This window comes from Cuculus canorus, chromosome 3 (genome assembly GCF_017976375.1).
Source record: "Cuculus canorus isolate bCucCan1 chromosome 3, bCucCan1.pri, whole genome shotgun sequence".
Lineage (NCBI taxonomy): Eukaryota > Metazoa > Chordata > Aves > Cuculiformes > Cuculidae > Cuculus > Cuculus canorus.
The window spans coordinates 40469979-40494270 of NC_071403.1; the positions used below are offsets into that span (position 1 = coordinate 40469979).

The 24292-nt window shown below is 37.4% G+C and overlaps 1 protein-coding gene across 9 annotated transcripts in view; it reads right to left on the bottom strand.

The window, feature by feature from the left end:
* The window catches only part of PTPRK (protein tyrosine phosphatase receptor type K), a 402963-nt gene that overhangs the window by 220388 nt on the left and 158283 nt on the right, over positions 1 to 24292 (bottom strand). For all 9 annotated transcript variants that reach the window (XM_054061582.1, XM_054061574.1, XM_054061580.1 and 6 more), the window contains exons 4-5: positions 5905 to 5986; positions 3952 to 4067 (exon numbers count right to left, since the gene is read on the bottom strand). In XM_054061582.1, coding sequence (XP_053917557.1) covers positions 3952 to 4067; positions 5905 to 5986 — 198 coding nt within the window. The remainder of the gene's footprint in view (positions 1 to 3951; positions 4068 to 5904; positions 5987 to 24292) is intronic.

Genomic DNA, 24292 nt, shown 5'->3' on the forward strand with positions numbered 1-24292 from the left:
AAAAAAAGAAAAACAGCAGAAATGGGCAACATATGATCAGTTATGATTTCTATGGATGCTATAGTCCACCTTTTAAGATTACACGCAAGCACACACACACACACTTATGTTCACCTCCTACAGGAAAAAAAATTTCAGCAAGAACTTCTGCTAACTCCTGAAGCTTCTAAGATAGAGCATACTAAAACATTACAGGCAGGAAAGGTAGGTTATCACCTTGAGTTTGGAGACTCCTATCACACAACCCAACTGCTGCATTCAGTGTGTACAGTGGTACTAAATTACAGCTGTTGGCATGTGACATATTACAGAATAGATTTTAAGAGGAGAGGGAAAATACTGTGGAAAAACTCCCACAGCATTACATTCAGAAAGAGATGGCAGGCAAAAAAAGGTACACATCAAGACTGAAAGCATTTCAGAAACAAAAATCAATGCTCACTTTAAACAAAGGACTTTGAAACTCATAATTTGCTAATAACTGCAGGTCATAAAGAGAACCCTTCTGCTCACAACTGTAATGGATTCCACAGTAGATTAAGTTGAAAAATGAAGAACAAGAAAATGTGAGAATTACATTTCTGTCCCACTCCCACACCTACCATTCAAATTGTCACAAAGGTGTTTTTCAGATCATCTTGTTCGACCAGTTAACTCCCTTTATCTGTGCAAATATTTGTTTCATATTAATGCAGCTGCTACTTTAAAGACTTTTGTTATCTTTACTGCTTATCTTTCAATGCCACAGCTCTGACTGTCTCAGACCTTGTTCCAGTAGGGCTGTAAAATACAGGGGTGATAGGGAAGGGGCATGAAAGCGGCCAAGAGACCAGATACCATCTAAAAATAAACAAATGAAAACAGAATCTGCAGCTATGAAAGTCAGGAGAAGTTCAATTCAATGTTAATTCCTATTTGCCTGAAATATTTACAGATGTACATTTACAGAAAACAGAGTTCATGAAAAGACTGTCAATACAAAAGTAAACACACAGGAAATAGTGTACTGAAATGCCATTCCTATTTTTATCTATTGTTCATTCAGACACACAAAGGTATGTGCACTTAATTACATATACACTGAGAAAAAACACAAGCATGGAAATGTGCACTCGCACAGATCCTGTAGTATACGATCAGGGCTTTTTCCCAATAACCAACAAAAAAAGAAAAAAAAATTTACATTCAACACTACAATGACACACACTACCAAGATCATCTTTTACTTAACTTCATTCAAGTTGCTGTTTAGAATTAGGGAAGAGGGAAAGATTAGAAACAACCCCATCTTTTTCCACCTGCTGGCACTATTTATATATAGGTATTCCAAACACGAATCAAGCTCAAAAACAGAAAAGGAAAAAACCCAAACCAAAAAACAACTAAAGAGAACCCAAACAAATAAAGCAACCCAAACAAACAGTCCTCCCCAACAACAACAAAAATCCAATTTGACCCAAAATATTTTTCAGCCAGATCACTTTCCTGAACTGACTTGCTGGCAAGCTGCAAAAGCTGTAGCACCAGTGCACAGAGGGATGAGGAGGGTATAGCTGAGACTCCGACAGCTACACTGGATCTTTACTTACCAAAGAATGTGTTTTAATAGCAAATTGTTTGCTCCTTTTTTTTTTTCCCAAGGAAATCTCTTTTCTCTTTCAATAAGGACATAACCAAAAGCTATTTTCTCTTAACAAAGTATAGTTGGAAAGTGTCTTCTTCCCCGCTGTGCTCCCCGTGCACTTTTTTTTTTTTTCCAATAGCCTTTGTTGTTATGAGAAAAATACATTCCTGGAATGTTTCAGCTCAGGGCTCTCAGAAACAATTACTTAGGCATTTGATTTGATCTGCTGGTTCTTCCTTTCTGGGTATTCGGGCTTTATGAATCTCTGGTTTGGTCAAAGGTTAAAGTGAACCTTTTCCAAGTTACACTCTGAAGCCTTGTAAGTTTCATACATATCCTCCCTGAATCTTAAGGGAAAGGAGTTAATTCACTATTAGCTGCACACAACAGCAGTAATTTGCTACGTTACCTAAGGAAGGGAATTCAGAGGAGGAATGCTGTTGATTCATGCTTACATTGGGAAAAATGGATAGAGGGATGGATGGATAGATGGACAGAAAAATGGATAGATGGATGAAAATTTGGCACTGATTAAGGGAAAACAGGAAGGGGAACAGAAGTTCGAGTCCATAATTTTAGTAGTATCTTCAAGAACATCAAAGCACTTCATAAGCACAAGCAAGCAGAGTTATAACCTCAAAGGTACCTTCCCCTGTGAGGAACTGCCACATCTGTGATCCACACACAGAAAACCCACCCATGAAGTATATAGAGGGACGAAACATATGTTTCCCGGGTTTTTCTGGCTGCTAACCGGGCTCCTCAGCAGAGTGAAAGTTAGAAAGGGTAATCTGTCAGAGTTATCTGACACTGAGGAGTGAGTGATAGGGAGGACTTCCAGCTGGCTGTTCTCCATTGCGCCTTTCTGACCATGATCTACTGAATGTCATGAGTGTGTTAGTACACTCCTATTGTCACAGTCCTCCCTCTAATATAGAGAAACCCAGCTTAATTGCATTTTGTGTGCTCCATTTGGCAAGTCTCTGAAATCAAACTTCTCTTCCTCAATGACTGCATTATATATTTGCTCAATATTGCATTATATGTTTGCTCCTCAAAGACACTGAATACAAATCATTTCTACTGCTATGATACCTTTTCATCTAAATGCAATACAATTAGAACCAGATTTGTGTTCCTTTTTTAATGTTGCACTGAATTTGTCCAGTAATATAGTTTATATATCATATTCCTTCTAATAGTCTATCTATTAAAAATATACCTCTTTAAAATTTTATCACATGCCTATATGTAACTGTTACATATCAGGTCTGTCAGCTCTGCTCTATATTAAAAGAAAAAACAGACAAATGGAAATAACTAATTATAGTTCCTAACAAAGTACAACACTTGCCAAAAAAAAAAATTTTAAAGTTTTAATTATAGTTCAAATCACATTTCCTCAAAAGTATACACTGTACAGTTCAGAAAATACACATTAGAAAAAAAAAAGCTTTAAAGGGCATATTTAGAGATCATTCTAGAAAAGTATTGTGCTTAAGGTTTATACATGAAGTAAAGCATACATGTAAAGGTACACACAGAATTAAAGTTATTTTTTTAATCCTTATTAAAAGTCAAAATTTCATTTTTTTTAAGGAGCACCTGTGAGACTTCACCATCCTTCTACTCAAACGGTGATCTTAACTGTAGGTAACCCCATCCACGCACTACAAAGCAAAGTGGTTGTTTTGGGGGTATGGTCATATCGATTTCTTTTTTCTTGTGTCTTGGTGAGAAGGGTTATTTTCCAGTTTTAGCCTTCTCTTAGATTGCAACATAAATACTTCTGACAATTATGCACAGATAAAAGTTGAAGTCCCTCCTATTATGGAGACAGCTGAAAAGGACATGCAACAGTCCTTTTATGTTATCTCATTAAATATGCTGCGAGTAAAACTGAGGTGCACACAGAAGTACAGCCACATCCCTCCAACCACTTGATTGGACAAATAATTAGTTGTAATTTATATGAAAAAATAATCCTCAAAATTTATGACAGCTGTGTTACATCTGTGTTTCACTAGATTCCAAACACCCATTATCTGCATTTATGATAATAAATTGTTTTACAAGGAGAGAAGGCCCTCAGTGCTCTGAAGACCAACCCTCCCCTCCTCCACTATTCACATCAGTTGTTCTAATTTGTAATCCAAGCTTTTTAACATTACAAAACTGACTGCAAGTTTCTACAGTTAACAGAGACAAATGGTATTTAAAATAAACATTTTACATACAGAAGGAAAAAGGGCTTAGGAATTTCAATATTTCACCTCCAGAAAGCAGCTTGTCCTCTAGCCGAATAGACTTGCATGAGCTGGCCTTACCTGGAGCCATAACTTGTTATTCACTGCATCTCTCCCCGTAGCAATGCATTGAAACGTAGCATTCTGCCCTGCGTTGACCTCTACGTCCCCCAGCCTCAAGAAATGTGGAGATTTATCTGCAGTGGGGGAAAACAAAAATTACAAATAATTCTTATTGCTAAAAGGGGTGCCAGCAACATTATTGTTTCCCTGAAGATCTGCATATTATAACAACCAAAAAAACCAGAAGAAAGAAAACTATTTGTTTCATCTCCATTCGAGAAGAAAGAGTGCTTTCAGTCCTTTCCTTTCTCCCCTGGTGATTCTACTAACTACACAAGAGTTATAACAAAGTCTTTTAAAAATCAAAGCCAAGGAAAGGAGATCAAATGCCAAAATGTCAGCAGCACTTTACAAAAATTATTCCAAAGAGTTTCAACTACGTGAAACCCATCCTACCGAAAAAAATGAAATTAGCAGGATACTGCTCAGGTAAATAGAGAGATGCTATTCAGATTAATTTCAGTGTAATTCAGACCTCTGTTGCTTTACTCAATGAAATCAGTTGTGCCATTACATATAGCATTTCAGCAGGTGACAAATCTATTTCCCACACTGACAAAGGCCCTAGCAAGGTTCAGTGGCACAATCACCTGAAGGATTTATTAGACACAAGAAGGCCGACAGACACGTTTGAGGAAGGGGTACATTACACAGCTCCCACACATCCTTTACTCAAGAACTAATAACAAAACCAGTAGCTGAGCTGTTATTTCTTAGTGCTTACTAAAGAAAGCAAAACTTGCAAGAAAAAACAGCAAATTTTTACAAACAAGGTTTAAACATCAGTACAAAAAAGAGCTTATCCGAATACTGTATCGTGCTGATAATCTGCTATCGTGGCTGTACCAAAGTGCCTTTTGTTTTGGCACTTAGAAAAAGAACACAAAGGAGAGAAAAAAATGGAAGCCAGTGAAAGCCAAATGCTGAATAGGAGCAGAGCTTTGCTCCACACAGGCATCAGATAGCTGGGTTGGCTGAAATATAAAGAGGTAACTCACTCAAATACCCTGTAAGCTTGGTATCCCCCGAGAGACGTGGTGTTAACAGGTTCGGTTGGAAGAAAACAAAATAAGAGCTTGCCATTGCAACTTTATTATTTGGCATAGTTTTGCAAATTTTGGGGAGTGGGCTGTTATAGGTTGATCATTTCATATCAGCTGTGACATACATATAATGATATTACGCTTTAGAGAGAGAATGTCTAAGAGAAGATCAGAAGAGTTAAGTAGAAGCAAATTAACAAAAAAATGTGATAACAAGTGACAGAAATGCACTGCAATAATTTCTTCCTCATAACTTTTCATTTGCAGAATATTCACATTATCACAACTTGTGTTCGCATGCTTGTAATTTTTCCCCAGGATTAAGCAAAGGAAGGCAAACATAAATGACTAAAGTCTGTCCACAAAACCAAAGCAACAAAACCCAATCCCTCAGTAGTTCAACAGAACCATTGCACAAGAATAGCACGAATCATTGCACCGATAGCCAGAAGCCTTTTTCTTTAAAAAAATATAAAATCTGTTCAGTCTATTTAAAAAAAAAAAAAAGAACAAGGGCCTGAAATCTAGTAAAACTCTTCCATGCATCTGCCAATTTAGTTTTCTTCAGTGATCATACACAATAACGTTAAAACACGTTTTGATTATGCACATCATCCATGGTATGACTAAAAAGCCACTGAAGAATTTCTGCTTTATTATTTCTGTATACTTTACTTCTGGCAGACAAAGATTTTACACAGGTAAATCACTGTTGCAACACTACATTTTCCCCTGGAAGCCGCAACAAAAATACCATTGAAAGAACAAAGAACATCAGTGATCAAGTGATGAAAACTCAGCAGTCTACAGCAATATCAAATATGTCCTGAAAAGACAGAGAAAAATGAAGCTCTTAATCATTACTTACCACAAGGGTAACTCAGAACCTGGATGTCATCAATGGCAATGTAGCCATTTCTCCCATCTGAGACTTCAGCTTCAAATATTACCTGTCAAAATGAAAGAAAAAAAATATTTGCAACACTCATTTCTACAGAATTCCCACAGCGGTTAAGTGTTTAGATATAAGACACATTGCCTTTTTCATTTAGTTGAAGTTCCTACAAGGTTTGACAACTGAATGGAATATTTATTACCTAACGTATTGCAGTTCCATACCATTCATATACATAACTTGCTTTGAATTTGCTGCTTACAGCACACCAGAAAAACATGTTTATTCCCTCAGTTAATGGCATACTGCTTTCACTCCGCTAAGTGCATAAACATGATTCAGTTCTGAAAAAATGCTGTTGCTTTCAGACAGACTCCACATTACAGCAGACAACTGATCAATCAATTTTAACAAAATATATATTCTTGTTGGGGGTCACAGTGCAGTCCACAGTCTCTTGTAACCTTATGCAGCGTAATTGCAGAGGAAGACACACAGCAGCACAGAAATAGTGCAGCACTCCCCAGTGGCAACAGAAAGCAGCTGTAGCATAAGATTTATGTAGTAGTTGCTAACATCATTCTCCATTCTTGCGAGGCAATGGGGAACTGGCTGTGTGTGAAGGAAAAGAAGAGATTGTCTTCGCATCCGACTTCTTGTCCCACCCCAAACGGGCAGTAACAACAAAGAATTGTTCCTGGACTGCTCCAGAGCACAAAGCTATCCTTTGCTTTTGTAATGAAACAACTGACCAAAACAAATTTGCCAACACTCATGATTCCTTGCATTGAAAGGGAAAAAAAAAAAAAAAAAAAAAAGGTAAAGAAGCATGAATGGTATGAAAAAAAAATGAGAGATATTAAAGAGGAAATCGCACCAGGAAAGACTGATCCAAGTGATAAGACATAAACTTGCAGTTGTGATTGCCCAAAATAAGTATTTGTTACAGTCTTCTGTGCAAGACAGGCTTAGAGCAAGTCAAGTACTCTATACATAACCATTTACATCTCTCATTCCTGGGAAAATTTAAGAGAGCAACAGAGGCAATGGATTAACACACCCTGCAGGGGACCAGGAGAACACTGTCACTAAGTGCAATTTACCTTCCCATCAGACAAGACATGGACTTCAGGTGGCCTGCTTATACTCAGAACTAATTCCACAGCCTCACAGGGGTATAAATAAGGAGAACTTCTAAGGAAAAGTGGATATAGGCATGTTCATGATGTGGTTGGCGGTGTCGCCCAACTTCTGTTTGACTACTGAAAGAGGAAGCCTTTAACAGCTTATCATATACTTTAACAGCACCAGGCTACAATCCCTTTTCCAACATTTCCAGAAGTTCTTCCCAACACTGTGGAGAGCTAAAATTTCACATACACAGTGCTGAATTATTTTTATTTGCATTCATAATTGGTATTAATACAGCTATGAAGCATTTATCACTATAGACATTATATAGCAAAAGGTGCAGCTCAGTTAAAAATTCTCATCATGCTTTAATTTGATAACATCTGTTCACATTTAAAATGGGTAATAGAAAAAAGAATTGCACATATAGGTGAAATCAGCAATTTAAAATGCTGACAAGTCAGATCAGAAACTGAGGTAGCTCTTCTCCTCACATATGCACACACTGCTTGAGAAAAAAAAAAAAGAAAAAGAAAAAAATAAAAGAGGCTATCAAGCTATTCCTTACACTAGAGGAGGTTTATCCTAATAAGACACTACTGCTTTGAGAGTGAATCCTGCAGTCTGAACTGCTGAACTGCTGTTCAGTCTACAGTTCTAGAAAGAACAGCTTATACACTTGACTTTTACCTGAAAAATAATTCAGTTTATCACTCCGGCCAGAAAACATTAGCTGTCTGTGCAACTATCAATGTCCTTCCACATGTTATAATTTAATTGCATGCTCACCTAGCGCATTCCTGAGAGATGTTTGCTTCTTTTAATGGAGAAGAGAGACTGTTATCAGAGGATAAATTGGGCTTGCATGCTGAAGAACTGTGAAGACAGCTATCCTGTCTTGTTTGTAGCATGTCACCACAATGACTGAGAATGGAAAATGTTGAATAGCTCAGGTAATTCAAATGTTACTCAAATAAATTAGATTTGATTCCTGAATTTTCTACACACCGCTCCAAGGCAATACACAAATGGTTAGTTACTTCTCCAAATAAAATGGCATGTCCTTGTTTATGAAGTGCCTGCATTCAGATGCAAATGAAGATAATGTCAGAACTCCCCGAATTGGACATGTCTCAGCATACTTAGCCATCTCTAATGCTTCTCTTGTCCATGTTAGTTCATTTTCTCCTAAAGCCATGCAAGCTTTTAGTGAATGCAGCATCATTTGGAAAAATCCATTGGTTTACTACTGACAGCATTAACAGACATTTCCATTTGTCTGTTCTGTATCTGACTTCCTGTAATGACCTAGATCAGAGACAAATTGATCCTAATCATCCTGCCATATTATTCACAACTTTGCAGACCTCTATTTTATGTCATTGTGTAATTTTGCCTCAGATTTGAAGGATCCCAGATTATGTAGTCAATTTTCTATAGAAACCATTCTCTTTTCTTTGATTGTCCTTCTCATCCTTCTCTGAAGCTCTTTCTAACTCTACTAAATTCTTTGACGATAACGAGAACAGACCTCGCACACAGTAATCAAGACACGTGAGAGTCATAATTTACACAATAGAATAATATCATTATCTAATTCATACTGAATTTCCTTAAACATTCTCAAGACTTCATTTGCTTTTTTTTGACCACCACTGGACTCTAACCTGACATTTTTATGAATCCCATGATCTTGCTGCAGAGTGCCAATGGCAAGTTCTGAGTCCAGCGTTCTGTGTGCAAAATTAGGTTTAAACACATTATTTTATATCTCTATCTATTATATCTCTATCTATTATATCTCTACCTATTTTATATCTCTATCTGCACTAAAATATACCTGCCATTTTATTGCCCACTGACTCACATCTGGTGATACTGTGATGGTTCTTCTACACATCCTCACAATCACATACTGCCCTCGCTATTCCAAGTACCTTTCACTTCCAAACTTTTATCTCCTCACAGCCTCTGGCCCCACCCTGGTCCCTTGCAAACTTGTTAAAAGACATAAATCTCTACAGGATGCTCTTGGTGACTTCCTCTGGGCATACTAACGATTTATTCCTACTTTTTCTTCTTCTTCATAGACAATTATCTATCTATGGAAGTATCTTTCTTATCACAGCATAGCTTCACTGTTTTGTAGACAGACCATGTCAAAAGCATTTAGGAAACCTAACAAGCCTTCATCAAACAGATCGCCCTTATCTATATGCTTGCTGACCCCTTTAAAGGGCTCTGAGGCTGCAAACTAAGTGCATGATATGCAACACAGAAAAAAAAATAATTAAAAAATCTAGTTGTTTTGTGTCAGGCACTGCAAAATAGCACACATTTTGTTTTCACATCCTAGCTCTGAAATGCAGATGATGACAACCACTATTCACCTAATATTATTCCAGAAATAGGTGTTTGAGAACAACTTAAATATCCAGCTGTATGTAAATGTAATAAAAAAGTAGTTATTATTACAGCAGATACTCTCAAACTGATTTAGATACTGAAGCTTAATGCTTAGGTTATAGTCAAACCTTCACATTCTTACACAGCCCTAACATTGCACACTGTACTTACCATAAAGGCTAAGCCTTACAAGCACTTACAATCAAAGAATCATTAGGTTGGGAAAGACCTTGAGTTCATCAAGTCCAACCGTACCTGTCCACTACTAAATTATATCTCTAAGCACTTCATCTACTCATCTTTTAATTACTTCCAGGGATGGTGACTCAATCACCTCTCTGGGCAGCCTATTCCAGTGCCTGATAACTCTTTCGGTGAAAAAATTATTCCTAATGTCCAATCTGAACCTCCTCTGGCATAGCTTGAGGCCATTCTCTCTTGTCCTAGGCTAAACAACCCTAGTTCCCTCCAAGCTGTTCCTCGTAATACTTGTTCTCCAGCGCCTTTACCAGCTTCGTTGCTCTTCTCTGGACACACTCCAGAGCCTCAATGTCTTTCTCGTAGTGAGGGGCCCAGAACTGAGCACAGGATTCAAAGTGCAGCCTCACCAGGGGCAGAATAACCTCCCTGGTCCCGCCGACCCACGCTGTTTCTGATACAAGCCAAGATGCCATTGGCCTTCCTGGCCACCTGGGCACACTGCTGGCTCATGTTCAGTCAGCTGTCAACCAACACTCCCAGGTCTTTCTCCTCCAGGCAGCTTTCCAGTCACTCTTCCCCAAGCCTTTAGTGCTGCACAGGGTTGTTGTGCCCCAAGTGCAGGACTGTGCACTTGGCCTTATTAAACCTCATCCCATTGGTTTCAGCCCATTGATCCAGCCTGTTCAGATCTCTCTGTAGAGCCTCCTCACCCTCAAGCAGATCAACACTTCCTCCCAGCTTAGTGTCACCTGCAAACTTACTAAGGGTGCATTCAATGCCTTCATCCAGGTCATTGCTAAAGATACTGAATAGAAATGGATCCAGCACTAAGCCCTGAGGAACACAACTTGTGACCAGTAATATATGCTTGTAGGAACATACCAAATATACACCTTAAATACTGGTTTCACTGAATTTTTCTGCCTCATCAGGATCTAAAAATTTAGGTATCCTCATTATTAGCTCATTTCAGGCACTGATCAAAATGAGCACTCCTAAATCATACTTAGTCAATTACGTAATAAAGGTAGTCTGGAAAGACGGCAAACAAATCTGTAGAACAAAGTCTATCCTTAGCACATAATCCTCCCTAGCTGTTTTCTTGTAAACCATATACCACCATCACCAAGCAGGGTATTCCAGTACAGTGTGATACCTTACTTGGCCTTGCTCAGTCTGACTAGTTCTAACTACTCACAATACCAAAAAAATGCAGGAATCTTCCACAGCTTTAACAGCAGTACTGTCAAGGCCATCAAGTACAGGAAGAAAACACCCATACATTAACTAGATAGAACGGAGTATTACAAGGCTTCGTTACGGCAGAAATGCCGTGTTTCTTTGACTATTTTTTCCTGCTAGGCTCTATTACATATTATTAGAAAGAGCTGAAGAGGAATCGGAGATGGAAGCACGGGGGGGGAAAAAAAAAAAAAAAAAAAGAAATAGTTAAATCTTGCCATTTCCACCAAACATTCAACTCACAACACATTTTTCTTCAGCCATAGGAGGGCTTTTACCAGTTTAATTGTCTGAAATCAAACTTGTAAATAGATCATTTGCAATGCTTGCTGGAAAAGTGTATTAGAGAGCTCTAAGTAAACAGAAGGTAACATATCTGTGATAGACTGCAGTGCAAAAAAAAAAAAAATACAACTGGTGATCCTCCACTAGAGTCTAGAAGTACTTTGTGCTCTTTCCTCACAGTTCCAGTATGCATAGTCCTGATGGAGTACATTCTGATCAATTTTTACCATCTCCCACATAATCTCTATTCAACTTGCGAATGAAACAAAGAAATTGCTCAGAACCAAAAGTAGTGGTGCAGTTATATTAATTAACGTAATCAGAAATTAATTACATTAACTACAGTCTTAATGCAATTACATTAACTACAGTCTTTCGTAAGAATATAAAAAGTAACCATTTTAAATTATTTATTTTTTTTCTACTTCATATGTCATTCATTAACTCATTTTAGTTTTTATAAAAGCTCAATAGGGCAATTCCAGATATACCTGAACCTATTACTTTTACTAGAATTGGTTAAGATTAAATAACACATGCTGTCTTTCTTCTAAGACTGTTTTGTTGGAAAATAACTTTCTGCAGATGAAAAGCCATGAACAGCAAGCCCAGTTATACATAAGATAAAACACTAACGAAACCTATTTGCTGACAAGCTCCTAATTCTCTCCAATGCTTTTGGAGTGTTAAAGGCATTTTAAAATACTAAAGCAATGTTTTTAATTGCCAAGAAATGAAAAATTAATATATAAACATGAAAATAGCATCATGTCCTAAAAGAAATACTTAATGAAAGCTAGCTAAAAACAAGAAGGGACAGCTAAACAAATTTTTACCTAACAAAAATGTTGACATAATAAAAAGCATTTCCCTTGTGAAAGTTATAGATAATTTTTCTGAGCTAATTTAGAAATCATGAAAACATAATTACTTCCATTTGAATGCTTAAGTAATGCTGCAAGGCAGCCTTTGCTGCTGACAGGGCCCAGGAGAATTTCCAGAACATCAGTTCAAACACTTGGGTGAAAACTTTGGGATCTCTATTCTGCCAAGTCAGCTAATACTCTATCGGTGCTTCTTCCTCAACAGTCCACCTTCTGAGAGTGATAACCAAAGGAGTTAAGGCTGTCTTCTCACTAGCATCCTCACTAGCAGAGCTGGTCAATAAATGCTTACAGAGTTTTCAAGCATCTCGGTCACCCATAGGGAACATACACACCTCCTCTCGTCCCCAAACTTGTAACTGAGAATCACTCAACACTGGGAAGTCTATACGCCCACAATATTCATGTCAGTTCACTCCCTCTGGTAAGAAACCACCCAGAAAGCAAGCCTACCAAGGTTCCAAAAGAGCAATCCTTCACAGAACTAGTTGTAAATGAGCTAACTACTCTGCTCAATCCCAGGAAAATAAACCAAACTCAAAACCAGAACCCAACCCTAAAATCGTCTCTTTACATGTAAGCAATAACTGCAGGTGAGCATTAGGTGAGTTATGCAATTTAAGTACAAGGAGAGTTAGTAACAATATTCTACCTCCAAACCCAACACATTTTCTGCAGGAGAACACATAACAAAGATGAAGAGGAATAACTCTTTGAAAGGGCCAGTATGACCCAGTTACCTGTTGCAAGGCAAGGCACAGACTAGACCTAGTAACCCTGCAGATCCCTGTGTTAGAGTCAGGAACACCAGGAAAAAAAAACTCATAACCGTTCACTTATCTGTGCTTACTCTCTATTGCCTAATGTTTCTAGGCTTATGACTAGAAAATGTCTGGATGAAGCACCACACAAAGAGTTACAGCTGCTTTTGCTTTGGAGTAGTAGTAGTTTGTCATATGGGAATACTTACAGTCTTAGAAAACCTACCCTGCTCTCGACTGACTGAAGAAGTTTAAGGAAAAAAATGCTTACACAGTCTGTAAACACAAGATCTTCAATAAACCAAAACATCTGTTTAAGGGTGAAAGTTCCTAATGACTGAGATTTAAAAATAATAACAACACTGCATGCAAAGGTGTGACTTTGAAAAACCTGGATAGCATTTTAAATCATGACATTTAAAGCTAAAACTGGGATAGTAGCAATACGAGATACAAGCTCAGAATCAATATGAGGTACTTAATACTGTGCTTGTTTTTGTGATAGACCAACACTTTGCTTTCCAGTAGGGCAGAAGCAGTCCTTTTGAACACGGGCAGGTACTGGAAAATGTAGAAGTCTGGCATAATGCCACTTTTCTAAACCTAGGAGAGGTTTTCTTGCCAATGAAAAAAAAAAAAAGAAAAAGAAAAAGCAACTCACTCAAAGCAATGGACAGGTTATGTCAAACAGCACTGTAGAACTAACCACTCATTGCATCAGCCACTGCCTACACTAATACTGAAACCAACACTGTTTGTGCAGAAAATAACTCTGACACATTCTCACCAAAATGATGAAGGGAATGGAATAACCCTCACATGAGGAAAAGCTGAGAGAGCTGGGACTAGTCAGTCTGGAAAAGAGAAAGCTTACAGGGGAATCTCATCAATGTGTATAAATACCTAAAGGGAAGGTGCAAAGAGGACAGAGACACTCTTTTTAGTGGTGCCCAGTGACAGGTCAAGAAGCAACGGACACAAAATCAAACACAAGAGGGTCTATCACGGCATCAGGGAACACTTTTTCACTGTGAGGATGACCAAGCACTAGTATAGGTTGCCCAAGAAGGCTGTGGAGTCTCCACCCTTGGAGATAGTCAGAAGTCACCTGGTTGTGGTCCTGGGCAACTGGCCTTTGGTGGCCCTGCTTGAGCAAGGGGGGTTAGAACAGAAAACCCACAGAGATGCCTTCCAACCTCAATCATTCTCTGCTTTTGTAAAACTGCTGACCACCAAAATAATTTGATTTCATTAATATGAAATAGAAGGGCTAATGTTCAGTGTTGACTCAAGGTCTTCCAGACATTCACTGTAGTTTGGATCACACATAACCCCTGTCTCTTTAGAAAGTGTGGATTGAAAATTTTCATGTATGAATTTTACAAATATTAATACTTGCTAGATGTATTTTGACATAACACCAGGCCCTGATGAACACCTGCTATTTTAGCATAATTCCTGCCTATTAATCATTCGTGGGATGATGGGAGCACTATTTGTGAAAGTCACCTGGACTACCTAATTCAGAAAGGCTTGCCTTTGACTAGAACCTAGTAAAAACATGACATAATTCATCAACAAAGAAAAGTTTTGAGCTATGAAGGAGCAACTACCTTTAGCCATGACAAGTGTTATCTATAACCATTTGAACTTAACAGCTGAAATTCATGGAGAAGGAGAGACACTTTCAAGGGACAACACAATATCCCTCAATCGATCTTGCCCTACCCTCTGTGGTTGTAGAGCCCACTCACAGATACTTGGCTGCCAAATGCTGACATCTGAACAGCCATACTAAGGAAGGCTTTTAAAACTCCAAGTCCAAAACCTCTTGAGTTAATTCCTATTTGCTTCCATGTGAGAATCCAGGACTAAAGGATCATGCTGCCCTAGATAATGGAGCTGACTGATACCATAAGTCATAAATTATCTTGTATGCTCTTTTTGATACTTTTTTGCTTGTCTTTTGGACCCCAAACCTCTTCTGCATTTTGGTTTAATGAACCAGAAGTTTAAGAGAGCAGTCACTGCCTTTTCCATGATGACTCTTTGTTTATCAGTAATGACTATACTTCTAAGAAATCCATATATATATACATATATATATATATATAATCATAGGACCATAATTTATAGGTGGAATAATTGCATGAGAAAGGTAGCGCATGCAAGTTCTCTAGAAGCACATTACAGCAGAGAAATCAGGTATAAAATGTTTTTTGTTACAGAGAAGCAACAGAATGCAAGCTAAACTCTGTTAACCATGCCCATATTAACTCACTGTTTCACACACATCAGTTTGACATGCAACACCTCTAGTTTAGTTTAAGTATTATAGCATAATTCCCCATACGGTTAGAAGAACAACTCTAAGCCACACCAGTAACTGGTTCAACTCCTTTTTTCTGTTCCTACTATACTTGAAAGAAAGAAATTGCTCATGGTTGGCAAAGTGACAGCGAAGCCTACCAAATTCATATTTGTGAATGAAAAAGCAAAAGAACAAGGCAGTTCCCAAAATCATGATGCACTAAAAATGAGAACCTGAAGATGAAAGTGCTTAAACCAACTTGTGCTTCTGTCTGCATAAAGTAATATCCCTTTTAAAAAAAATCAGAATAAATCTCTATAGATACATAATGGTATCCACAGCTTTTTTCTCTTTAAATTTAAGATGCTGGTATAGAGAAAAAAAAAACAAACAAACAAAAAAAAAAAAAACCAAAAAACATAACCAAAAAACACAATCACAACCACCAAACCAAACGCAAAACCCCACAGAAAAATAGAATCATTAACTGAATCTTTCAAATTATATTAACTGACATCCTCACGTCACATCTGGGATGCACATACCAAGTTCTGGCAATGTTGATTCCATGAAACTACTTAGCAACACAACAAAGAGAAAGACCTTGGAAAGGACTCTAGACATACGAGAACTCCAGATACTCAGATTCTATTTCAACAAGCCTGTCTGAAAATTATCTTCTTACTTCTTAAAACATTAGACCAGTAATGTTGAAACCATTTAAACCGTCACTGTTACTTGGTTAGGTGTAATATAACATGCCTTGCTTAATGAAACCAGATAAATCAAATTAATTTCCTAATTACCTAGTTAAAGCAGAACCTGCACTTGGGATTATGACAGTAAAATATTTCTTTTTCAAAGTACTGCTACGTCAGAAATAGGTAGTAAAGATTATGAAGCACTGTGGAATGTGTCTTGAAAATAGTAAGAAAATATCAGCCAGAAATGATACAGAACTAGTTTACACCACCACTGGCCAAGACCAATATGTTATATTAACTCAGAAGGGATTTTCCAGACATATTTTTCTGGGATATTTTTAGAACTTCCAGGCATTATACCATTCATAATAAAATAATTAAATACAGAGTCTTTGTAGTTTCTTCCATTTATTTGGAGCAGAAAGCTATAGCTATTCATCATATACTATCAGTTTGCAAGGAGAAGTATGAAAAAGCTAGATGCTATTAAGGAGCTGAAAAAATGAAACTGGATCAGACCAGAGAAGACAAGTTACTGACAAGTCAAGTCAGGCACATCACAGGAAGATAAAAATCAACAAGACAAAGACTTGGGGCAAAGATCCTCCTCTGCTCCCCTTAAAGCCCTTACCTTGAATATACCTACTAAAATCTTATTAGTCTTTTTCCATTATTTGTTCCTTCTATTATCAATCTGCAAACACATCTGCTACATTGATTGGCCTTTGAGCAACAAACTAAAATGAAACTCAAACAACGGAATCCTAAATTCCAGAGAAAAGAGTGTCTCCATTCTGAAACAAATATATTTTTGGTTTTTTAAGTGTTGAAAATTAATCCTGAGCAGACATTCTTTCTTCCATAGCTGTACCTCATAAGCTATTTCAGTGATTTTGGCTACCAAAATGAGCAATGCTTATGGTCTCTGGTACTGTGCATAAATTCATCATTTTTCTCTACAGAAAAGGAAGGTAAAAATATAACCAAAATGAATATTGTCTCTTGAAAGACAGAAATAACCAAGAGCCATTCATACTCGCATCCTTTGAACTTTTGCAGGATAAAGCACTTTTTAAAAAATTGTTCAGAAAAACAGCTATGAAGCACAAAGCAATTGCTATTCTTGAAACATCTTACATTTTATAAATAGCAGAATAAACCATCTACCATAGCTTCTTTTAATTTGAGACATATTTTTAGCATTTGTATAAAATAATTTTCTAACAGATATATTATTAAATAGCAGAAAAAGATTGCACAGATGAATGCTAACCTTTCACCTCATAAAATTACAATTTTTATCTACAATGAGCAGATAAGAGAGAAGGATGTCCTTACTAGTAACCTTCTGAAGATAAATTTCAATCCAAAAATAAACGTATTTTACAAGCACTGCTCTCAAGGTTCATCATTCATTATTTTAAGCCATTGTAAGTTATTAAAGAACACGCCACTAGCAATTACAGGAAAGTCAAAACCTATATTTAAGCTGCCCTTCTTTCCAACAGGGGGACGGGGACACTGTCCCACCAGCAGATTCAGTTATATTTGTATCGCAGCACGCTGCATAGTCTTCAACATGTTGCTTTTCACTTAAATGCTATTTTATAAAAGATGACAAAGGTGATTCTTAAATAGATGTAAATTAGGGATTGCCACTGAAATAGTGATTCTCTCCTCACTAGATTAGGCTTCTGCAGTCACACGCAATTATCATCACATTAAGTCCACAAAGGTTTGCAGATCATCTGTTACACTCACCACAGGACATGAGAAATTCCCAGCATTATAACACAACTTCAACAACCACAGACAAAGCCTAGGCAACAGCCTAGAGTACCTTGCTTCACCACAACAGATACAGAATGCAGCATCAGTGTCTAAGCAATAAATTCCCGATGTTTGCTATTGGAAAGTCCATGTACATTTAAATCAGCAAAGATCACCAGAGAATACGCATTTTTCTTTATGCTCACACTTAAATACATACACAAAACCATTTATTTTCAGTATTCCAAATAAGAGCTACAAAAATTACCCCCAATGCACTTCTGTGTTAAAAACTACAGGTCTTCATCTGCTATAAAATATCTTCAGAATACTAAGTCTCACAAAACCTTTAAATAGTCACAAACCTAAACTGTAAAGCAAAGTACAACAAGGTAAACATACACAGCATCTGTATACTAGAAAAGAACAATGTACTTAATGATAGTATAGTAAAACACTTCTGCATTTAGTAATTGTTATACAGATGTGCTTAGATGTGCCTATAAGTACACCGAATTTGGACAAGACATTGATCGCACACAATAAACAGGGTGTTGTGTCCTAGCAAACATTAAGTATGTTTATCCAAAGAATGCTGATAAACTGTCAGACTCTCAGGATTTCATTTTTAGGTAGCAATATTTTCAGATATTTCTTAAGTATTCAGCAATACACCATCTGAGCTAAGTAATCTGGCGTGCATGAAGTCTTTATTAGCAGCACTGAGTGAGCTCTTCATCTCTACAAAAGAAACATTCACCTAGGGCAAAGGTACATTTTATAATATTCTACCAAAATAAACATGGAAATTTTAATATAATTTTCAATGCATGCTTTATATTAATACATCCTTTAATAGCTCCTCAATATATATATTTTTTCAAAGTCAGACTTCCCAACAGCCTTCCCAGAAATAAAAACAAGACAGTTTTAGGACAAAATTCATGTGCAATTTTCTCTTTATGCAAACTATTTCCCTTATTTTTCCTTTCTTCAGCACAATATTCCTTTCTATCAGATATTTCTTGACAGCTTTGTGTTTTCCAGACTCTCTCCTCATTTGCCTTTACTTGCTAACTCACCCATCTTGTCATCCTAGTTCTTTCCCAAGAAAGCACAATCGGTTTGCCCATCTGAAACCAAGGGCCCTTCCAGTTACAGCTCCATCTTCCTTAATTCTCTCTCTCTTTTCAATGACGTTGTCTCCAAATGCATAATTCCACTACTCCATTTCCTTGGTTCATTTTCCTCAGCAAAAGTATCATCGCCAAAATCTATCCCCCAACAAAGCTAAGATTCACTTCCATCCTCGTTTGACAAGTTGTCTTCCCTTCAAAAACTGTGTGCACCTGGAATGTCACCCGAGGTTTCTCTTGTACCTGTAGTATTGGGCCTTCATAGAAGCTTTATGGCCTCTGTTGATCTCATTCTTTCCTTTCTCTCTTTTTTTATTCCCCCATTCCCTTCCTCTCCTTGACAGGAGGTGCCTGTTACTTTGCCTCAATCAAGAGAAGGCTATGGAGGCTCTGGAAATTAAGTTCTTTTTGCATTTGGATATTAACTTGTGTAAGAGCATAAGCTCCAGAAGTATTTCAGTGGGAACAAACTTCTTGCCTCTAAGAATAAGCTGTGAGAGGGAGCACAGCACTAGCAGAGCTGAAGATGAAACACCTTCCATGAGACACATAAAACCTGGACAGCTGCAGTACAACCTGCTTCTTTTAACATGCCTTCCATTCCATACCTCTGATGGACCATACGGATATGGAGATAAATCTCAGAAATGCAAGAAGTATTAGCTTTTTATCAGTACACACGGATTGAAAAGCCATTTGACTAGTTTGGCACCCTCTCCTCGGAGAAGGTAGCAAAGTACAGAACCCCATCAGAGTGCCATCAGTTGAACCACTCTGCTGAGAACAGCTGATGAAAGAAGCACAGCAATTGTATTGACATCCTCAAGCGCTAAAACAAACTGAGACATATGTCTACTACTTTTGAAATTGAAAACTAAAATGGTGGGGAAACTTCTGGTGCAGTAAGCAAGGTTCTTCCATCTTGGACAGCTAAGCCGAAAGCCAGTGCATGAATAAAATAAATAGGACGAGACTGCAAACACAAACACTGAGGTATGACAAGGCCACAAATACAACAAAAGAAAGATGCAGTTAGCACTAATCCCAAACTCCAACTGATTAAGCTTTCACAGCTGGTTTGATGGCATCACTTGCACATCTGGTGATGCCCATTACCGTCATGAAAATGGGCATCACCAGACAGAGAGGAAAATAACACACACACGATGTTCCCAGATACACTACAGGTAGAACAAGGTCTTACATCATAATACAACAGCCAGTACCTAAGGAATGTCAGGAAGAAAAAACACAGATTTCACCAGTTATTTCTATTGTTCTTCTTCACATTGCCTTCTAGTATTTTGTCTCTAATCAGTCTAGAAATCTGAGCACTGTACTTCATTTTGATGCTGCTTATCTAACACTTTCTCCACTAATATTACTTCTCTAACTTATTCTGCTCATTTCCATTTCACACACATATGTTAACTGGATTTGCCCTCCCTCCATTTTACATAAGGTAGGCAAATTGTAGTCTCACTTGATATGAACAGATTGTGAGGATAAAACTTCACATAGCAGAATAATCTGAAAAAAATATAAACAGGATCTGCCTTTGCTTCCAAGTACTTCAGCCACACGTTTCGGACCCTTTCTCCCTGCAGCTGCAGACCAGATATGCCAACCCAAAGCACAGCCTGAGGTTTTGAGGCTTTCATGTTACATCCCCTAGATCTTTGGATTCCAGCGCTTCCAAACAGATTTTATCCCCTCGAGGTGTTTATGCATCACCAGCAATTACATTCTCTCAGTAGAGTGTCAGCCCCATTCTTGCAATCACCATCCTATCACAAAACAGAGTTTGAGACTGCCAATTGCAGAAGGCTGATGAAAACCCTCTGTTATTGCATACCAGAACGTACACACATATTCCCATGCAAAACGTGATGTCTCCTACATTGGGCTTTTTCTTTAACTGTCCTGACCTGAAACGCCAGTCTTAAATTTTGTATTTAATCACTCCATCAGGTAAGTTATATTTTGACTAAGGATGCAGAACAAATAATATTAGGAGTAACCACACACCTATAAAATATTAAATACTAAGTACTTGGAAGATTTAAGAAAAGTGGTGTGATTAGATCTTCAGTCTCATGGTGGTGTAATGCTCCAGCAAGGTTCAGTCAGTCATGTGTCAGATAAAGCAGCCAAGACTTTATTACTTCTGAAAAGCAATCTGGAACTGTAAACCTGAACAGCAGATTTAGCTTGTCCCCAGTTTTACTCTATACTTCAACTCTGACATTTGAGCACAGAAGCTCTACCCAGATTTAATTCTTTTAAAGCAAACACCACACGAAACCGATCCTTTTTAATTTATTTTATAACATTTGCTAAAATTACTTTTGCATGCCTTGCTCAGAGAACCATAAATATGATCCAGTAACTTCCATGGTCAGCTACTTTACAGGTAGTAAAGAGAAGAATGTTTCACTAATTAAGACTAACACCATAGAGTATCACAAAATATTCAAAGATCAACTTTGTATTATCAGCATTTGCTGATCTATAATCCAGTGATATTCCAGAGAACAGTTTCTCCTTTATCATTTGAATGGGAAATACCAGGTGTACCTTCACAAAAGCTGACTTTCATTTCAGTCATGGCAAAAACTGCTAGGACAGAGCTATTCAAGGCACTTCAATTCCCCTCCCCCATAGCGATTACTGTTTAATAATGGCAAACACAATGTACTGAGTAATAGTCATTTTGTCCTTTGGCACATCCAGCTATCCTTGTCTTAAGTTTAGTCAATCCTGTGCACAAAAACAAAGTCAAACATCACAGTCTTGACAAAAGTGATGAATAAGGACAATACAAACTAAAAGAAGAAAAAAACCTGTGTGATCCATCTCCATGCTGTAAACAGGTCTTTGGATGTGAAAAAAAAAAATCAACATATTTGTAGAACAATGAATTCAGTGGATGTCAGAATATCAAAACAACTCAGCTGCCATTCATCTTGTGCCTGAAATGTATGTAGAATAATCCCTTCCTAACAGTCATGACTTTTTTTCCTCCTTGCTCTTTATCTTTTACTACCTTACTCTAGGTTGTTGAATGCTTCAATTCTTAAATCCGTGATTCACTTCTGAGAAAAAAATGCTTTCATTGTAAGCTCTGCAATTTATTATGTAAGTGTCGAGTTTTAACACACACACAGATACACACATGCATGCACACACAGATTTTATTTTTATCCCCTTACTGTCTTATTTCTATCATCTCCGGCAACATAAAAGATTTCAAGACACTCTAAGAGACCTTCAAGAAAGATTTCTGTGTTTTTTTTCCTAAAACTTTGTCCAAATACTGTATTAAGATCTACAGAAGAAAAGAAAGCATGCTGTTCTCACCGCAATTAACTTTCTATATATAAGGAAACATTAACAAGCAGCATGTAAAATTCAAGTACAATTTATTCATGATGGGACATTTTTAAATGTCTTAGTTAACCCACAAAACACTTTATATCTTGTATCCAAAATAAACTTTTGATGAGCAGCAGAAGATAACGCTGAGACACACATTTCATGCCAAAAAGTCATTAAGAAGTACCAGGGCTGTAAAGCACACTTCTACAAACTGCAGAACCCAGAGATTTAACAGCATCTCTCACTATGCCTCAAACACCACCCTGTCACTATTGGAAGCTAAAGAAATACAACAATAGATAAGCTGGACATATGTTGAACGGCTATTTTTGATCATTATGAAAGAAACTAAAAATATACTTATGAGGTACCAAAACCAGACAATTGGTGATGTAGAATAGTACTTAATTGTAAATACATAAGAATGAGAAAAGAGCTGCTTTGTAATTACCAAGAATTTTAATTTAAAAAGAGGAAAATTCAGAAGTATCATTAAAAGGAATGCTCCTGACACAGACAAAGCATGCTTATTTCCATGCAGTTTATCTTCAGCAGACCTTTGCGCTTCTGCATGATTAAGTTAGTACACCATCTCATGCTTTTACCAGTTTACAGAGCTCTAACAAAGCACTACACTAACTAGCATGCAAAAACAAGCTCATTCATTGTGAAGACACCCTTTGAGGTGCTGCCTCCTCAAGCATATGCCCTTAAAACATCCATACAAACAGTAGATATTTACTACATAGGCTCAGATGTTCTATTTTGATTTTGTTCCAAACACTTCTTCTAGACAGTGAACAGTGCAGAAGCCAATCAAAGGATAAACTAGAAAAAAAAATCAGGGTTTAGGACTTTGGGTCTTTTGGAGGTTTGGTGGTTTTGCTTTGGCTTAGTTTGTTGTGGTTTTTTTTTATTTTTCAACAGTGCTGTTACTGGAAAAAGGTAACGAGCAGACTCGTTAAAAATTGTCACTGCAGCAACAGTTCTTAAAATTGATGCAATGTGAAATCAAGCTCTCAGCAGTTAACTAACATTAAGTTGCTTAGTGCACACGGCCTAAGGAAAGTGAAAATAATAAAGAAATAGACCTATAGAGATTTTCATGTCATCTCTAAAAACTGAATAAAGAGTGTATTCCAATACTTACATGTGAATAAGACTATTACTTACATGTCAAGTAAGAGTAGCTAGACAAGCACATGCTACATTTTATGCAACATGTAGAAGCTGAGAAAAGCACCATTTTAATAGCCCTGTTTATAACAGGGCCTAGTACCACAGATTGATATAAATAATTTTAGACCTAAACTAAACTATGTGAAAATAGTAACTACAATACTAACAGATTTACAATGTTCTTTTAATAGTGAAACAAGATCTAACACACTCAAAAATGAATATTTTTTACACTGAATTTACACAGTCCTCGATTTGTTGTCTCTTTTGACTTAATTGCCTTTTTGACCAGTAAGACCAAGGTACAAAAAAAAATACCCAGGTGATTAGTGAGTAGTTTTGCCAATAAAATTAGGTCAGGTTGCTCAGAAATTTGTTATCACTGACAAATCGAAGAGTAGTGCCCCTTTTCAGAAGTTAGCAGCCAAATCAGTTTTAGTAAGTCACTTCATGAGAGAGACATTCCTTAAAAAAAAAGCTAACATTATATCCAGACTATGTCTTTGTATGTATATTTGCTCAATCCAAATCAAGTCAAAGCAGAGTGAGACGTAGAATCATAGAATGATTTGCATTAGAAAAGATCTTTAAGATCATCAAGTCCCACCAAAAACCTAACACTGCCATATTCACCATTAAATCGTGTCTCGAAGTGCCACATCTACGCGTCTTTTAGTACTTCCAGGGATGGTGACTCAACCACTTCGCTGGGCATCCTGTTCCAATTCTTGACAATCCTTTCAGTGAAGAAATTTTTCCTAATATCCAGTCTAAACCTCCCCTGGCACAACTTGGGGCCATTTCCTCTTGTCCTGTCACCTATCATTTGGCAGAAGAGACCAACACCCACCTTGCTACAACCTCCTTTTAGGTAGTTGTAGAGAGAGATGAGGTCTCCCCTCAGCCTTCTTTTCTCCAGACGGAACAATCCTAGTTCCCTCAGCCCTCCTCATAAGGCTTGTGCTCCAGACAC